Consider the following 15,679-nt stretch of genomic DNA (forward strand, 5'->3'; position numbering starts at 1 on the left):
ATGGAAGCTGACTTTAGATTAATACACCAAACTTTATAAGATTGTCTTTTGTTGACCCAAATCTTAAAATCAACGTCATAATCTTTTATTTTTCTACCTAATCAATTTAAACCTCCCTAATGTCATATATAAAACAAGTGATTTTGGTCGTAGCTCCCTTGTCTTTTGTAGTCAAGACAAGCATTGAGACATATCAAGAGGTCCGCAAGAATATTACAAATTACTAAGTTGAACAATGACTATGAATGAGAGATCATTAACGCAAGAAACCAATTTCAACAAAGGCTTAAGGTACTTAAAATCATCATGTTCAATTAATTCTCGCCTCGACAATACAATCGGCGCTGATCCTCATTAATTTGCTAATGTTTTTGTTGTGTATGGTCCTGGTTTGAGTGAGCAGGTCATGACTAAAAATATTATTATGTTTAGCCGCTACTATGTTCTGTTGGAAGTTTGAATAAAATTCAAGAACCTTAGTCCTACATTGGTAGAAAGTAGAAAGAATTAGGTCTTTATAAGTGTGGAAGTCTCACACTTAGTAAATGGAAGCAATTTGGGCTTTGAATATTATATAAAATTATATAATATTTAATGGTCAAGGCACTTTCATATTTAAAATTATTTTTGGCGATTAGTTTTATTAATTTGGACTTTGATAAGGTTTCAGTTTATTTAAAAAAAAGGTCTCATGGCATTCACAAGCTTTGAGAGGAATATTATAGGCTTAACTCCACCCATTATATAATATTCACGTAATAGTAGTAAAAAACCGTTGCCATGGGGCAATTACTATTCAACTTTTTTACCACAATAATTAATTTGGATAATATTTTAGGATTAGGATTCATATCTCATAATCGGATAAAATTTTCAATTTCAATTTCAGTATTTATAGAAAAAATTCATTATTTTTTTTGGTGAATTAATAATTTTTTAGAAGAATTAATTATTAGTTTTATTAACTGTTTATATTCTGTATTATAATTTATTATAAATTCTGTTTATTATTTTTCCAACATGTTCCACCTATTCTTCTCCTTCCTTGTCAAACCTTCCAATTCCTCTACCCCAAGCTTTCATTTCAAGTCTCAAGGGCCTCTAACCACCATTTCCACAACCTCAAAGCTGATGAAATCCAAACCCATGTTCCCATTGAGCCAAAACTCTCTTCTTCCTTCATCACAGACTCCAAAATCCAATCTGAATTTGCTCACCATGCTCCTGGTGTTGCCAGGATGAACAATGGCAGCTTTGGTTGCTGCCCTGCTTCTATCATCTCTGACTTACATCAATGGCAGCTCAAATTGCTCCACCAGCCCGACCATTTCTACCTGAATGAGCTCCAGAACAGGATACTCGAATCAAGAACCGTAGTTAAAGACCTTATCAATGCAGAAGATGTGGATGAAGTCTCCATTGTAGACAATGTCTCCACTGCTGTTGCCATAGTCCTGCAGCAGACGGCATGGGCCTTTGCAGAAAGGAAATTCAACCAAGGGGATGCTGTCATAATGTTCCACTGTGCTTATGGAGCGGTGAAGAAATCAATCAAGGCCTACTTTCTGCGTGCTGGTGGGTACGTTATCGAAGTTCCATTTAAATTTCCGCTGAATTCCAATGAAGAAAACATAGGTGAATTTAGGAAAGTATTGGAGAGAGAAAAAGGTAATGGTAGGAGAGTGAGATTAGCTGTGTTGATCATGTCACATGCATGCCAAGTGTAGTAATGCCAGTTAAGCATTTGGTCAAAATTTGTAGGGACGAAGGTCTTGAAAACGTTTTAATAGATGCAGCTCATGCTGTTGGGTGCATAGATGTTGATATGCAAGAAATTGGGTCAAATTTTTATACTAGCAATTTGTATAAGTGGTTCTTTTGCCCACCTGCAGTTGCATTTCTGTATTGTAGGAAGTCAGTGACAAATTCAGATTTGCAATTGCATCACCCTGTGGTGTCTCATGAGTATGGCAATGGGTTGGCTAAAGAAACTGGTTGGGTTGGGACAAGGGATTACAGTCCTTATCTGGTGCTTCCTTCAGTTATGGAGTTTGTCAATAGGTTCGAAGGCGGTGTTGAGGGGATCAGAAAAATGAATCATGATGCTGTTGTTGAGATGGGGAAGATGTTGGCAGAAGCTATTGGGGAACCAATCTAGGCTGTCCTCCTGATATGTGTGCTAGCATGATCATGGTTGGTTTGCCAGCTTGTTTGGGGATTTCAAGTGATGATGATGCTATAAAGTTATGGGCACGTTTATGCAAGAAATTTGGTATTGAAGTCAAGATACATTATCAAGCTCCCAAAGATGAAGAGGTTGCGCCGACAACGGGGTATGTTCGAATTTGTCATCAGATTTACAACAAAGTTGATGACTATTACAAGCTCAGAGATGCAATTAATCAACTCGTTCGTGACGGTTTCACTTGTACTCTTGAGGTATATATATGCTCTGCCTTCATCCACTTTATTGGTTTATAAGCTAGACATACTACACACTGCAGTTTCCTGAATTTGGTTTGCTAACTTGTTATTGACATGGGATATTATGTTGATCTGCAGATCAATGAGGCCTGAAGAAGTCCGTTCGATGAATAAAAGGAGATGTAGTTCTGTGTGTCCTACATCCTTTGCTAGCTGCAATGGTTTTGGTACCATTAAGTCCAAAAGTGCTCCTTCCGAGGCAAAAAAACTATACAGAAAGTTCATGAACATTTCTTTTTTCCTTTTTTCGGTTTGATATGTAGAAAACTTCATGTATGAATACATAAACAATTGTCTGTCAGCTTCAAGGAATGTAATTTCCAGATATGTTGACTGACCAATGGGCTCCACTTGATAATCTGTGAAAACCCAAGAACTTAAACAACCAACAAGATTAACCTAAAAATACTTGCCCTTTACACTCTCTCCTTTACATTCTATAAACAGCAATTCGAACCTAAAAGGCGTTAAAAAAATTACTCTTCAGCTTTATAATATAGTGTTGAACTGTCATCTTTATAAGTTGGTGAGCACACCAAGAAGTGGGTCAGTCATTTGTAATGAACATAGCTTAACGAGTGCTATCAGTTCAAGGCCTCTAGGAAGCCACAAGCTTTCATAGATGAATATAGCTTAACGACTGCTATCAGCATTTGTAATAGATATTTCAAGAAAGGGCTGCTCTCTCCAACTTAATAATTGAAATTTAGAGAAACAAGTCTGAGCTTCAAAATATGGAGCAGACCTCTGAGTTCTTATTCCCTATTTATCATTCTCTTTTCATATCTTTGTATATGAATTTCTTGTAGTACTTTGCTGTTAGTATTATCATCAAATTCCAACATCATCCATGAAAGAAACTACTTTCGACAACGGCTTAGGTACTTATTAAATATCATGTTTAATTAATTCTTGCCTCAACAATACATTTGGCTCTGATCCTCATTTTTTAATGTTTTTTTGTTGTGCATGCATGGTTGTGTTTTTTAGTAATGCAGGTCATGGCTGAGAAGATTATTATGTTTTGCCGTTACTATGTTCTACTTGTTCTTCTTCTTCCTTATCGAACCCTCCAATTCTTCTACCACAAGCTTTCATTCCAAGTCTCAAGGGTCTCTAACCTAGATGCTGCTGAGGGCGTCGAAAACCATGCTCCCATTGAGCCAAAGCCCTCTTCTTCCTTCATCACAAACTCCGAAATCCAATCTGAATTTGCTCACCATGCTCCTGGTGTTGCCATGATGAACAATGGCAGCTTTGGTTGCTGCCCTGCTTCTGTCATCTCTGCCTTGCATCAATGGCAGCTCAAAATGCTCCGCCAGCCATGCAATTTCTTCTTGAATGATCTCCAGAACAGGATACTTGAATCAAGAAACATAATTAAAGATCTTATCAACGCAGAAGATGTGGATGAAGTCTCCATTGTAGACAACATCTCCACTGCTGCTGCCATAGTCCTGCAGCAAACAGCATGGGCCTTTGCTGAAGGGAAATTCAACAAGGGGATGCTGTCATTATGTTTAGCTGCACTTATGGTGCGGTGAAGAACTCAATCGAGGCCTACTTTTCACGTGCTGGTGGGTACGTTATCGAAGTTCCATTTAACTTTCCATTGAATTCCAATGAAGAAATCATAAGTGAATTTAGGAAAGCATTGGAGAGAGAAAAGGGTAATGGTAGGAGAGTGAGATTGGCTGTGATTGATCATGTCACATGCATGCCAAGTATTGTAATGCCAGTTAAGCAATTGGTTAAAATTGTTCGGGAAGAAGGTGTTGAACAAGTTTTCATAGATGCAGCTCATGGTGTTGGGTGCGTAGATGTTGATATGCAAGAAATTGGGGCGGATTTTTATGCTAGTACTTTGTATAAGTGGTTTTTCTGCCCACCTGCAGCTGCATTTTTGTATTGTAGGAAGTCAGCTACATATTCAGATTTGGAATTGCATCACCCTGTTGTATCTCATAGGTATGGTAAGGGGTTGGCTGAAGAAAGTTTTTGGGTTGGGACAAGGGATTATAGTCCATATCTGGTGCTTCCTTCAGCTATGGAGTTCGTTAAGAGGTTCGAAGGCGGTGTTGAGGGAATCAGAAAAATGAATCATGATGCTGTTTTAGAGATGGGGAAGATGTTGGCAGAAGCTTGGGGAACCAATCTAGGCTGCCCTCCTGATATGTGTGCTAGCATGATCATGATTGGTTTACCATCTTGTTTGGGGATTTCAAGTGATGATGATGCTATGAAGTTATGGGCACATTTACGCAAGAAATTTGGTGTTGAAGTCAGGATACATTATCAAGCTCCCAAAGATGGAGAGGTTGTGTTGACAACGGGGTACGTTCGAATTTGTCATCAGATTTACAACAAAGTTGATGACTATTACAAGCTCAGAGATACAATTAATCAACTCGTTCATGACGGGTTCACTTGCGCTCTTGAGGTAAACATATTGTCTTGATCCACTTTATTGGTTTGTAAGCTAGAGCCTAGACATACTACACACTGCAATTTCCTGAATTTGGTTTGCTTACTTGTTATTGACATGGGATTTTTATGTTAATCTGCAGATCAATGAGGCCTGAAGAAATCCGTTTGATAAATAAAAAGGAGCAATACATATAGTTCTCTGTCTCCCACATGCTTTGCTAGTTGAAACACATACAATCCATACAAAAAAGTTTATGAACTGGTTTTTTTTTTCCTTCGGTTTGATATGCCGAAATGTTGGTGTATGAATACATAAGCTATTGTCTGCAGCTTCAATGAATGTAATTTCCAGAGATGTTTTAGACAACCACTCACCAATGGACTCCATTTGAACACAACACTGACCTAAAAATACATGCCCTCAACTCTCTCTCCTTTAAATTTTTATAATAAGCAATTGTAACTGTTCTTAAAAAAAGAAAAAAGAAAAAAGAAATTGTAATATAGAGTGTTAACTGTTACTTTGAGCAGTGTGAGAGTTAAACTGTCTTTTTGAGCAGTGTGGTACTATATGCGAGTGCTGCAACAAATGCTATCAGTTCAGCTATTGACTGCACTTGTTAACAAGCTGATATGATTTTGAGTAAAAATTTCAGTGGATATATTTATTAAAAACTAAGGCATGGGAAATGGTAAGCTGATAGTACTAATTGGGCGAAAATATTGTACAAGTTAGAACAAGGCATGAAGTTGATAGTACTAATCAACTCGAATTTGTCATCAGATTTACAACAAAGTTGATGACTATTACAGGTTCAGAGATGCAATTAATCAACTCGTTCGTGACCATTTCACTTGCACTCTTGAGGTATATATATGCTCTGCCTTCATCCACTTTATTGGTTTATAAGCTAGACATACTACACAGCAGTTCCCTGAATTTGGTTTGCTAACTTGTTATTGACATGGGATTTTATGTTGATCTGCAGATCAATGAGACCTGAAGAAGTCCGTTGGATGAATAAAAGGAGCTGTAGTTCTCTATGTCCTACATCCTTTGCAAGCTGCAGTGGTTTTGGTACCATTAAGTCCTTAAGGGATCCTTCCTAGTGAAGGAAGTTGATGTTCCATCCCAAAACCAATTGGCAATTAAGGGAGTAGTTCAACTCCTTATAAGCCTTTGCTAGGTTTATCAACTTTCCAATGTGGGACTTTTTATCTTCACATTCTCACACCCAGGCAACAAGCTATGCAGAAAAGTCCATATTTTGTTTATTCTTTTTTTTTTTTACAAATTTATAAATAAACAATCCTAGACATATATTTATACTGCACTATTTAAACATACGACTCCAAAGTCAACATAAATTTTGTTATAATTTTCCATTTTGGATGTTTTAGTGAAACTTTTTTGGGGGGGTATTTGATATGCAGAAAAGTTCATGTATGAATGCATAAACAATTCTGTCTGTTTCAAGAGAGGTTTGACATGTAAGACTTGTTAGAAACCACTCATCAATAGACTCCATTTAAACACAGAACAGCACCTCCAGGAATCAGTTCAACATTTTTATAACAAGAATTGTAACTAATAACGCAAAAACCTAAACAACCAACAAGACTGTCCTAAAAATACTTGCCCTAAACTCTCTCTCCTTTTACATTTTTATAATAAGTAATTGCAACTAGGGTTAATTGGTGATTTGCCCCCTGAAACTGTACCTAACTTTTGATTCATCCTTTATCCTCTTTTTTTTAGAAAATTAAGGATATGAACTTTTTTTTTTCCACCAATTTCCCCCATACCGTCTAAATTCTTAACATTTCATCCAATTTTAAGGGTTTAACCAAAACTTCCACTTCTTGGTTCATCAGTGGGCCTCGTTAATGCTTGTAACCATCCATATCACAACCCGCTCAGCAAGCCCCAGACATTTGTATGGCTTGGACCCACTTAAGCTTATAGCGAGGGTAGGCACAAAATAGGGGTTTTCCTCTTGGTATTGCATGTCGATTGGCGTGCTCGTGCTTGAATTTTATCATTCTTAAAGAGCCATGGTCGAGTCAAAATGACGCTTAACGGGATAATTAGTGTAGGGTCATAGAGCTGGTGCATTTTATAGGCTCGTTACAACTCTTAGCGTGATGGATTTCATATTTGTTTGACATGGCACATGGATCATGACTCGTGCAAGCATGTATGACGAACTTTCGCGTGCCCAAATCGGGTTTCTTCTCCATAAGATATTGCATTGAGCTGAGAATATATTTGGGCCTAGCTTTGAATTTTTTGGGCCTCATGGGGCAATTCAATAGATCCCTTAAAAGGGGTTTGAAAAATTACTCTTCGTCTCTTTTTGATTAGAGCATTTCCAGTAGCTAAGGTTGGGCTCGGGCTGGGAGGCGGGGTTAGGGTCCAAAAAGCATTTCCAGCAACAAAGGCTAGCTTAGGCAGGAAGTGAGGGCCACGAGACTGCGCTAGCTCGAGGTGGAGTTTAGCTCGAGCGCAAGCTCGAGTTTTGGGCTAATGTCATCGACGCCAGGTGGTGTCAACCTGAGTTCAAATTTTTACGATTAACGTTAAAAAATTGCACGCGTGCACATTTCCACCAACACTAGCAACCACGTGGAGTCGTTTGGGTGCTCCAATTGCTTTTTGTCCTCCGATCTGACGGCAGCCAATATTTTTGCAATAACAATATGAACAAAATTTGGAATTTTTTTTTAAACAATACCCAAAAATTAATGATTTTTTTTTTCTTCTATAAATACCAACCAATACTCTTCACTTTTAACACTAAATCCTTGTACATTTTTTTCTCCTTCAACTATTTTCCACTTTGTACACACATTTTTATTCACTTTCAATTTCATTTTTATTCACCATCTTATGGCATCTTCCATCGAAGCCGGAAGGTTGTGTACAAACGATCGAAGAGGTCAAAATCTTGGCGACGAGGTAAAAAATTAATTGCCGTTTTATTCAATTTATTGTCATTCTTTTTGATATTTTCTTGCATTTCCAATTTAATTTTTTTAATAGATTATTCAAGGCAAAACCAAAAAAAGGAAAACCATTACACATGGCTCCTCAAGTGAACAATGCCCGCAATCAGTTCCCTTGGTGCGTTCCGTGTCGGAAATAATGATACTATTACGTTCTTCGAAGAAAAATACTCTCTTACGTCGTGATCTAGTGGAACCGCCTCCATCAATGATCAAGTCGTCCTTGTACTCAATTGTGTTGGACTATGAGGACCAGGAGTATTTTAATTGTATGATGAGTGAGTAATTATTTAATTGTATGATGAGTGAGATGTGAATTTTACAATAAATATGGACATGTGACAACCGAAAATCTTATCTGAAAATTTAATATGAAAATCTTATCCAAAATATGAGATGAGAATTTTATATAATAAAAAATGACAAATGGCAACCTTATATTCTCTAAATTAATTGTTTAAGTAAAAAAATAAAAATAAAAAACCAAAATGAATAGTGTTTGTCATTTGTCAGGGCAACGGGTGAAAACATACATTGATTTTTGTAAGGGCAGCCACTATTAGCCCCCTTGTAATGGCAAAGGGCAAATTGCTAGAAATGCTCTTAGTGAGCCACGTGGGTCATTATTGGTATTGGCTGTGTTCAGCCTTCCCTTTAGACTTTAGTTGGTGAGAAGACCAAAATGTCGACAATTATGCCTTGAAATAATTTCAAGAAAGGCTGCTCTCTCCAAGTTAATAATTGAACTTTAGAGAAACAAGTCTGAGTTGACCCCCAAAAAAAAAAAATTGTCTGAGCTTCAAAATCTGGAGCAGCCTTCTGAGATCTTATTCCCTATTTATCATTCTCTTTCTCTTATCTTTGCACCTCTTGGAGTAATTTGCAGCTAATATTATCATCAAATTCCAACATCATCCACGAAAGAAAACTACTTTCGACAACAGCTTAGGGTACTTATTATTATTAAAAATAATGTTTAAATAATTCTTGCCTCAACCATACATTTGGCTCTGATCCTCATTTGTTAATGTTTTTTGTTGTGCATGCATTGTTGTGTTTTGTAGTAACGCAGGTCATGGCTGAGAAGATTATTATGTTTTGTCGTTACTATGTTCTACTTATTGTTCTTCTTCCTTATCGAACCCTCCAATTCTTCTACCACAAGCTTTCATTTCAAGTCTCAAGGGCCTCTAACCTAGATGCTGCAGAGGCTGAGGGCATCGAAAACCATGTTCCCATTCAGCCAAAGCTCTCTTCTTCCTTCATCACAGACTCCGAAATCCAATCTGAATTTGCTCACCATGCTCCTGGTGTTGCCAGGATGAACAATGGCAGCTTCGGTTGCTGCCCTGCCTCTGTCATCTCTGCCTTGCAACAATGGCAGCTCAAATTGCTCTGCCAACCGGACCATTTCTACTTTAATGAGCTTGAGGACAGGATACTTGAATCAAGATACAAAATCAAAGACCTTATCAACGCAGAAGATGTGGATGAAGTCTCCATTGTAGACAACATCTCCACTGCTGTCGCCGTAGTCCTGCAGCAAGCAGCATGGGCCTTTGCTGAAGGGAAATTTAACAAAGGGGATGCTGTCATTATGTTTCACTGCGCTTATGGCGCGGTGAAGAACTCAATCAAGGCCTACTTTTCGCGTGCTGGTGGATATGTTATTGAAGTTCAATTTAATTTTCCATTGATTTCCAATGAAGAAATTATAAGTGAGTTTAGCAAAGCATTGGAGAGAGAAAAGGGTAATGGCAGGAGAGTGAGATTGGCTGTGATTGATCATGTCACATGCATGCCAAGTGTTATAATGCCAGTTAAGCAATTGGTTAAAATCTGTAGGGAAGAAGGTGTTGAACAAGTTTTCATAGATGCAGCTCATGGTGTTGGGTGCGTAGATGTTGATATGCAAGAAATTGGGGCGGATTTTTATGCTAGTACTTTGTATAAGTGGTTCTTCTGCCCACCTGCAGCTGCATTTCTGTATTGTAGGAAGTCAGCTGCGTACTCAGATTTGCAATTGCATCACCCTGTTGTATCTCATAGGTATGGTATGGGGTTGGCTGAAGAAAGTTTTTGGGTTGGGACAAGGGATTATACTCCATATCTGGTGCTTCCTTCAGCTATGGAGTTTGTTAAGAGGTTCGAAGGCGGTGTTGAGGGAATCAGAAAAATGAATCATGATGCTGTTGTTGAGATGGGGAAGATGTTGGCAGAAGCTTGGGGAACCAATCTAGGCTGCCCTCCTGATATGTGTGCTAGCATGATCATGGTTGGTTTACCATCTTGTTTGGGGATTTCAAGTGATGATGATGCCATGAAGTTATGGGCACATTTACGCAAGAAATTTGGTGTTGAAGTCAGGATACATTATCAAGCTCCCAAAGAAGGAGAGGTTGTGTTGACAGCGGGGTACGTTCGAATTTGTCATCAGATTTACAACAAAGTTGATGACTATTACAAGCTCAGAGATACAATTAATCAACTCGTTCATGACGGTTCACTTGCGCTCTTGAGGTATACATATTGCCTTCATCCACTTTATTGGTTTGTAAGCTAGAGCCTAGACATACTACACACTGCAATTCCCTGAATTTGGTTTGTTTACTTTTTATTGACCTGGGGTTTTATGTTAATCTGCAGTTCAATGAGGCCTGAAGAAATCCGTTTGATAAATAAAAAGGAGCTATATACATAGTGCTCTGTCTCCTGCATGCTTGCTAGTTGGAATGCAAACAATCTATACAGAAAAGTTTATGAACTTGTTTCTGTTTTTTTTTTTTTTTTGGGTTTGATATGCAGAAAATGTTCCTGTATGAATACATAAGCAATTGTCAGTCAGCTTCAAGAAATGTAATTTCCAGAGATGTTTTAGATAACTATTCACCAATAGACTCCAGTTGAACACAGCACTGACCTAAGAATATTATAGTAGTGCGGCCATAATATCTCCAAATTCTTAGGCAGCATGTGACATAAATGTGTCCTTTAAAAACTTGAATGTGTCAACTTTGATCCAATAGCTTCGATTGGGGTTCAACTTCAATGTCTATTAGCCATTTGTGGTTTATGAACCGAAAATGGGTTTGAACATAAAATGTCAACTCCCAAAGTACCCTTTTCTTTCTTCCAAGGCTTTGAAGATTATAACTTTTTATGTGCATTATGTGTTACCTATGAAATTAACATCTCACTTATTTTTCTTGGTTTCTAATGATACAACAAACTAAACCTCCCCCAAAAAAAAGTTTCATCCTTCTATGAACAAAGAAAAAAAAGTTTCATCCTCTGCTTATATTTTACAAATGGACACTTATTTAATTCACTAGGTAGGTCTTGTAAGCAAACAAAGTTGACATGGTCTTCACAATAAATTTAGTATGAAATGTATGGTTTTATTTTATTTCAATAAGAATAAGAAAAATCTTAAATTTTTATTTATTTGAAAAGAAAAAGAGGAAGAAAAAACTGGGTTGTGAAGTAAGAAGAAGTATGAACTGGTGGGAAACCAAATACCCACATATATATATATATATATATATATATACATATATACACACACATATCCCCTGCCCAGTGCCATTGACAATCCAACTGTAACGTATTCATATATCCAAAATACGTAGAAACAGTGAACCAAACAAACCATATTAACCACCATTCTCTCTCTCTGTCTCTCTCTGTCTCTCTCTGGGTATGATTTTGTGGGTTCACACGCATGCTTAAGCGTTCCCAAAATTCGTTGCTGCGAGCCCAATTCCAAAATCGCAATTTCAAAATCGAATTGGGCATTGGGGTTTGAGACCTCAGTCTCAATTCTAAAAGGTGATCATCTCAATTTCCGATCTTTTTTTTCTTTCACATATTGATCTATCGTTATTACAGAATTTAGGGTTTTCAGAATACCTTCTGCAGGATTAAATTTTTCACTTAAAAAGTCTAAATTTTTGGTGTTCATAGAGTATCGGCTCTTTCTTTTGGGATATAACTTGATATTCCAATTTGTTTCGATCGAAATTTAGGTGCCCATTTGCTTATGCTTTCGTTTATTGTTAAACCCCTTTTAGGGCCTTTGAAAGTTGCTGCCTTTCTCAGTTTGCATCTGCAACGAAGTTTAATCCTTTGTCCGGTTAGGTCCTTCCTAGCTGCCAAAGACTTGGATTTGGAGCAATTTTGTATGACTGTTTTACTTTTTGGTTTTCTTGAGAAATAAATATGAAATAATGAGTTTTAAAGACTGAAAATTTTAATTTTGTTTACATTTTGTGCGTTTGTCAGTAACCAGAAACAGCCCTATCGTAATTAGAAGTTACAGTCTGATCGCTTAAGTTTAGTATGCATTGATGTGTTCAGTTTAAGCTCAATTAAATTACTTAGCAATGAAATCTGAAGTTAAACTAGTACTTTTCCCCCTATTGCTGTAATATGAAGTGACGTGATGTCTGGTGAGAGAGGCACTCCTGTTTATGAAATTGTGCACAGTTAACAGACAAAATGTACTGTAGATAATATCTATTGCTTACTGATTCTGTTATGATGATTTGATACAAATGTGCTTGTTGTGTTTGATTGAGACAGATCATGGAGGGGAAGAAAATCATAGCAATTTGTCAGTCAGGGGGGGAATTCTTGACTGAGAAAGATGGTACATTGTCATATAGGGGCGGTGATGCTCATGCAATTGACATTGATGACCAGATGACGTTTAACGAGTTTAAAACAGAGGTGACTGAAATGTTTAGTTGCAGCAACGACAATATGTCCATCAAATACTTCCTCCCTGGCAACAAGAAGACCCTGATTACTGTTTCCAATGACAAGGATCTCAAGCGCATGATCAAATTCCACAGTGATTTTGCAACCGTTGATATTTATGTCATAGAAGAAATAGTTGCTCCTGATGTCTCCAACATGCCTGCCAGTAGGTAGTTCTCTTGATATGCATGCTAGTATTTAACTACTGTTTTGGAAATTTTCTTTTTGGTGAAATTTCAGAATTTCATGGATATTTTTAGGTCGAGCAGAACAACTCTATCAGAAACTGTGGTTCCAGTTGATGCATCTCTCGATGTTGTGGACTTTGTGGGCGATACCACCCAGCCCGATATCCCACTCGATGCCTCTCTTGATATTGTAGATGATGCCAGCCCTATTGATGCACATATTGATATACCCAATGAAATATCACCCATTTTCCCTCTTCTTGGCCACAATGATGAGAAGCATGCTAAAGGTGCACAGCAATGGCAGAATGCTATTACGGGTGTGGGCCAAAGATTCAGCAGTGTTCATGAATTTCGTGAATCGTTGCGTAAATATGCCATTGCACATCAGTTTGCCTTTAGGTATAAGAAGAATGATAGTCATCGTGTGACTGTCAAGTGCAAGGCTGAAGGCTGCCCTTGGAGAATTCATGCATCAAGGTTATCAACCACTCAGTTAATATGTATCAAGAAGATGAATCCAACACATACATGCGAAGGGGCTGTTGCAACTACGGGGCATCAGGCAACAAGGAGTTGGGTGGCAAGTATAATTAAGGAGAAGTTAAAATTCTTACCCAATTATAAGCCCAAGGATATTGTGAATGACATCAAGCAGGAATATGGAATACAGCTAAACTACTTTCAGGCCTGGCGTGGGAAAGAAATAGCAAAGGAGCAGCTTCAAGGTTCATACAAAGAGGCATATAACCAGTTACCGTTCTTCTGTGACAAGATAATGGAGACAAACCCGGGTAGTCTTGCTACTTTTACGACTAAGGAAGACTCCAGTTTCCATCGCCTATTTGTCTCATTCCATGCCTCATTGTATGGTTTCCAGCAAGGTTGCAGGCCTCTCCTTTTCCTTGATAGCATACCCTTGAAATCAAAATATCAAGGCACATTGTTGGCGGCAACAGCTGCAGATGGGAATGATGGGGTTTTCCCTGTTGCTTTCACTGTGGTTGATGCAGAAACTGATGATAACTGGCATTGGTTTTTACTACAACTAAAATCTGCATTCTCAATAACTTGCCCTATAACATTTGTGGCAGACAGGCAGAAGGGATTAAAAGAATCAATTGCTGATATATTCAAAGACTCATACCATGGCTATTGCCTGCGATACTTAACCGAGCAACTTATCAGAGACTTGAAGGGGCAGTTTTCTCATGAGGTGAAGCGACTCATGGTTGAGGATCTTTATGCTGCTGCTTATGCACCTAGGCCTGAAAACTTCCAAAGTTGTCTTGAAAGCATTAAAAGTATCTCACTGGAGGCTTACAATTGGATCGTACAAAGTGAGCCCCAGAACTGGGCAAATGCGTTCTTTCAAGGTGCTAGATATAACCATATGGCATCCAACTTTGGAGAGCTGTTCTATAGTTGGGCATCAGATGCACATGAGTTACCAATAACACAGATGGTTGATGTGATCAGGGGTAAGATTATGGAGTTGATCTACACAAGAAGGGCAGAATCTAATCAATGGTTGACAAGGCTGACTCCATCCATGGAGGAAAAGCTAGATAAGGAAACTCAGAAAGTCCGAAACCTCCAAGTGCTACTTTTGGTTGGTAACACTTTTGAGGTTCGTGGTGACTCCACTGAAGTTGTTGATGTTGATCGCTGGGACTGTAGTTGTAGAGGGTGGCAGATAACTGGGTTACCATGCTGCCATGCAATTGCCGTCATTGGTTGTATGGGCCGGAGCCCGTATGATTATTGTTCAAGATACTTTACCACCGAGAGCTACAGACTGACATACTCAGAGTCAATACATCCTGTTCCGAATGTAGACATGCCTGTGGTGAAGGCTTCTTCTCAGCTAGCAGTGACCGTAACCCCTCCTCCCACCCGCCGTCCACCCGGCCGGCCTACTACAAAGAAATATGGACCACAAGAGATGTCTAAGCGTCAACTCCAGTGCAGCAGATGCAAGGGTCTTGGGCACAACAAGTCCACTTGCAAAGAGTTATTGTAGAGTATTAGACGTTGTAAGTATCAACCTTTTTTGTGAATAATGTTCAATGCTTTACCCAGTTTACGTCTCAATTTTGATAGTTGTCAAAAGAAACATGTTGTTCCGATGCGTCCATGTTTTTACTGGTTTATTGATGAGTGTACGTGGTGGCTGCGCATTAGTATTCAAGTGCATTGTAGGTATGGCTTCTTTGTATAGTCTTGCATTTGTTTGAATTTGCGCCAGCACCAGCTTTTGTTTTGATGTCTCAAATAGAGTTCCCTGGCTGCTAATGAGGCTTAAAGGATTACATTTCTTTTTTTGGTTCAATGTATTTTTGGTTGACATGTATTTTAGCATAAATATACCTTAATAATTGAATTTGCTTTTTTTTTTTAAATTTTCCTTAATAGGATTGCATCAGAGGACAAAGGCAAGGGCATCACAATCTGTACCAGACTAGTGGAACCTCAGAGACAGAATGGGACCTGTTCCTTAGTTTAAAATAACCAAGCCATGGAACCTGACGTATGTAGTTGTAATTATCATTCCTCTTTGTTGTATTGCTAACTTGGTTATTTGCTAGTTTGACTTAGTGTAACGTGTGATGACTATAACATTGGTAGTAGGAGGAGCATGTTCTTAGAGTTACTTGAAGGTCCATGGAAGTTGGAATGGCATGAATAGATGCCAAAATCTAAGTAGTTTTGGTCCTCTCTCTTGTAAATTATCCTTTTGGTCAGTTGACGAATGATAAAAGCAGCTGACTTGAGCTTGTATTTATTGAATACAAGTTCTCCATGTGTAACATTCT

General features: G+C 38.2%; 2 protein-coding genes and 2 pseudogenes across 5 annotated transcripts; all 4 read left to right on the forward strand.

Annotated features, from left to right (window-relative positions):
- Positions 1–1,019: 1,019 nt before the first annotated feature.
- LOC148921164 (putative L-cysteine desulfhydrase, chloroplastic pseudogene) lies at positions 1,020–2,811 on the forward strand (annotated as a pseudogene). Its single transcript, XR_016125135.1, has 2 exons — positions 1,020–2,439; positions 2,563–2,811. The product of XR_016125135.1 is annotated as a putative L-cysteine desulfhydrase, chloroplastic pseudogene (transcript).
- A 521-nt stretch (positions 2,812–3,332) lies between these two features.
- LOC103344506 (putative L-cysteine desulfhydrase, chloroplastic) lies at positions 3,333–5,285 on the forward strand (annotated as a pseudogene). Its single transcript, XR_016126015.1, has 2 exons — positions 3,333–4,924; positions 5,052–5,285. The product of XR_016126015.1 is annotated as a putative L-cysteine desulfhydrase, chloroplastic (transcript).
- A 3,316-nt stretch (positions 5,286–8,601) lies between these two features.
- Positions 8,602–10,827, forward strand: LOC148921165 (putative L-cysteine desulfhydrase, chloroplastic). Of its 2 annotated transcripts, XM_089050142.1 has the most exons (3): positions 8,602–8,867; positions 8,982–10,437; positions 10,564–10,827. In XM_089050142.1, the coding sequence occupies exons 2-3, from the start codon at positions 8,993–8,995 to the stop codon at positions 10,616–10,618; spliced, it is 1,500 nt and encodes a 499-aa protein (XP_088906268.1). In that variant the 5' UTR covers positions 8,602–8,867; positions 8,982–8,992; the 3' UTR covers positions 10,619–10,827. The 2 variants fall into 2 exon arrangements, with proteins under 2 accessions (XP_088906268.1, XP_088906263.1); XM_089050137.1 differs by lacking the exon at positions 8,602–8,867 and having other exon boundaries at positions 8,895–10,437.
- Positions 10,828–11,480: 653 nt separating this feature from the next.
- Positions 11,481–15,673, forward strand: LOC103344504 (uncharacterized). Its single transcript, XM_008248091.2, has 4 exons — positions 11,481–11,745; positions 12,499–12,845; positions 12,936–14,899; positions 15,279–15,673. Exons 2-3 carry the CDS (start codon positions 12,502–12,504, stop codon positions 14,884–14,886), a joined length of 2,295 nt encoding a protein of 764 aa, XP_008246313.1. The 5' UTR covers positions 11,481–11,745; positions 12,499–12,501; the 3' UTR covers positions 14,887–14,899; positions 15,279–15,673.
- Positions 15,674–15,679: the final 6 nt, after the last annotated feature.

The sequence above is a fragment of the Prunus mume genome, linkage group LG1 (genome assembly GCF_029339155.1).
Source record: "Prunus mume cultivar Tortuosa linkage group LG1, ASM2933915v1, whole genome shotgun sequence".
Taxonomy (NCBI): domain Eukaryota; kingdom Viridiplantae; phylum Streptophyta; class Magnoliopsida; order Rosales; family Rosaceae; genus Prunus; species Prunus mume.

Coding starts and splice junctions, on each gene's coding strand:
- LOC148921165 (XM_089050137.1), top strand. CDS start 8,945: ATGTTTTTTGTTGTGCATGCATTGTTGTGTTTTGTAGTAACGCAGGTC. Junction 10,438..10,563: donor GGTTCACTTGCGCTCTTGAG/GTATACATATTG, acceptor GTTAATCTGCAG/TTCAATGAGGCCTGAAGAAA.
- LOC103344504 (XM_008248091.2), top strand. CDS start 12,502: ATGGAGGGGAAGAAAATCATAGCAATTTGTCAGTCAGGGGGGGAATTC. Junction 12,846..12,935: donor TCCAACATGCCTGCCAGTAG/GTAGTTCTCTTG, acceptor GGATATTTTTAG/GTCGAGCAGAACAACTCTAT.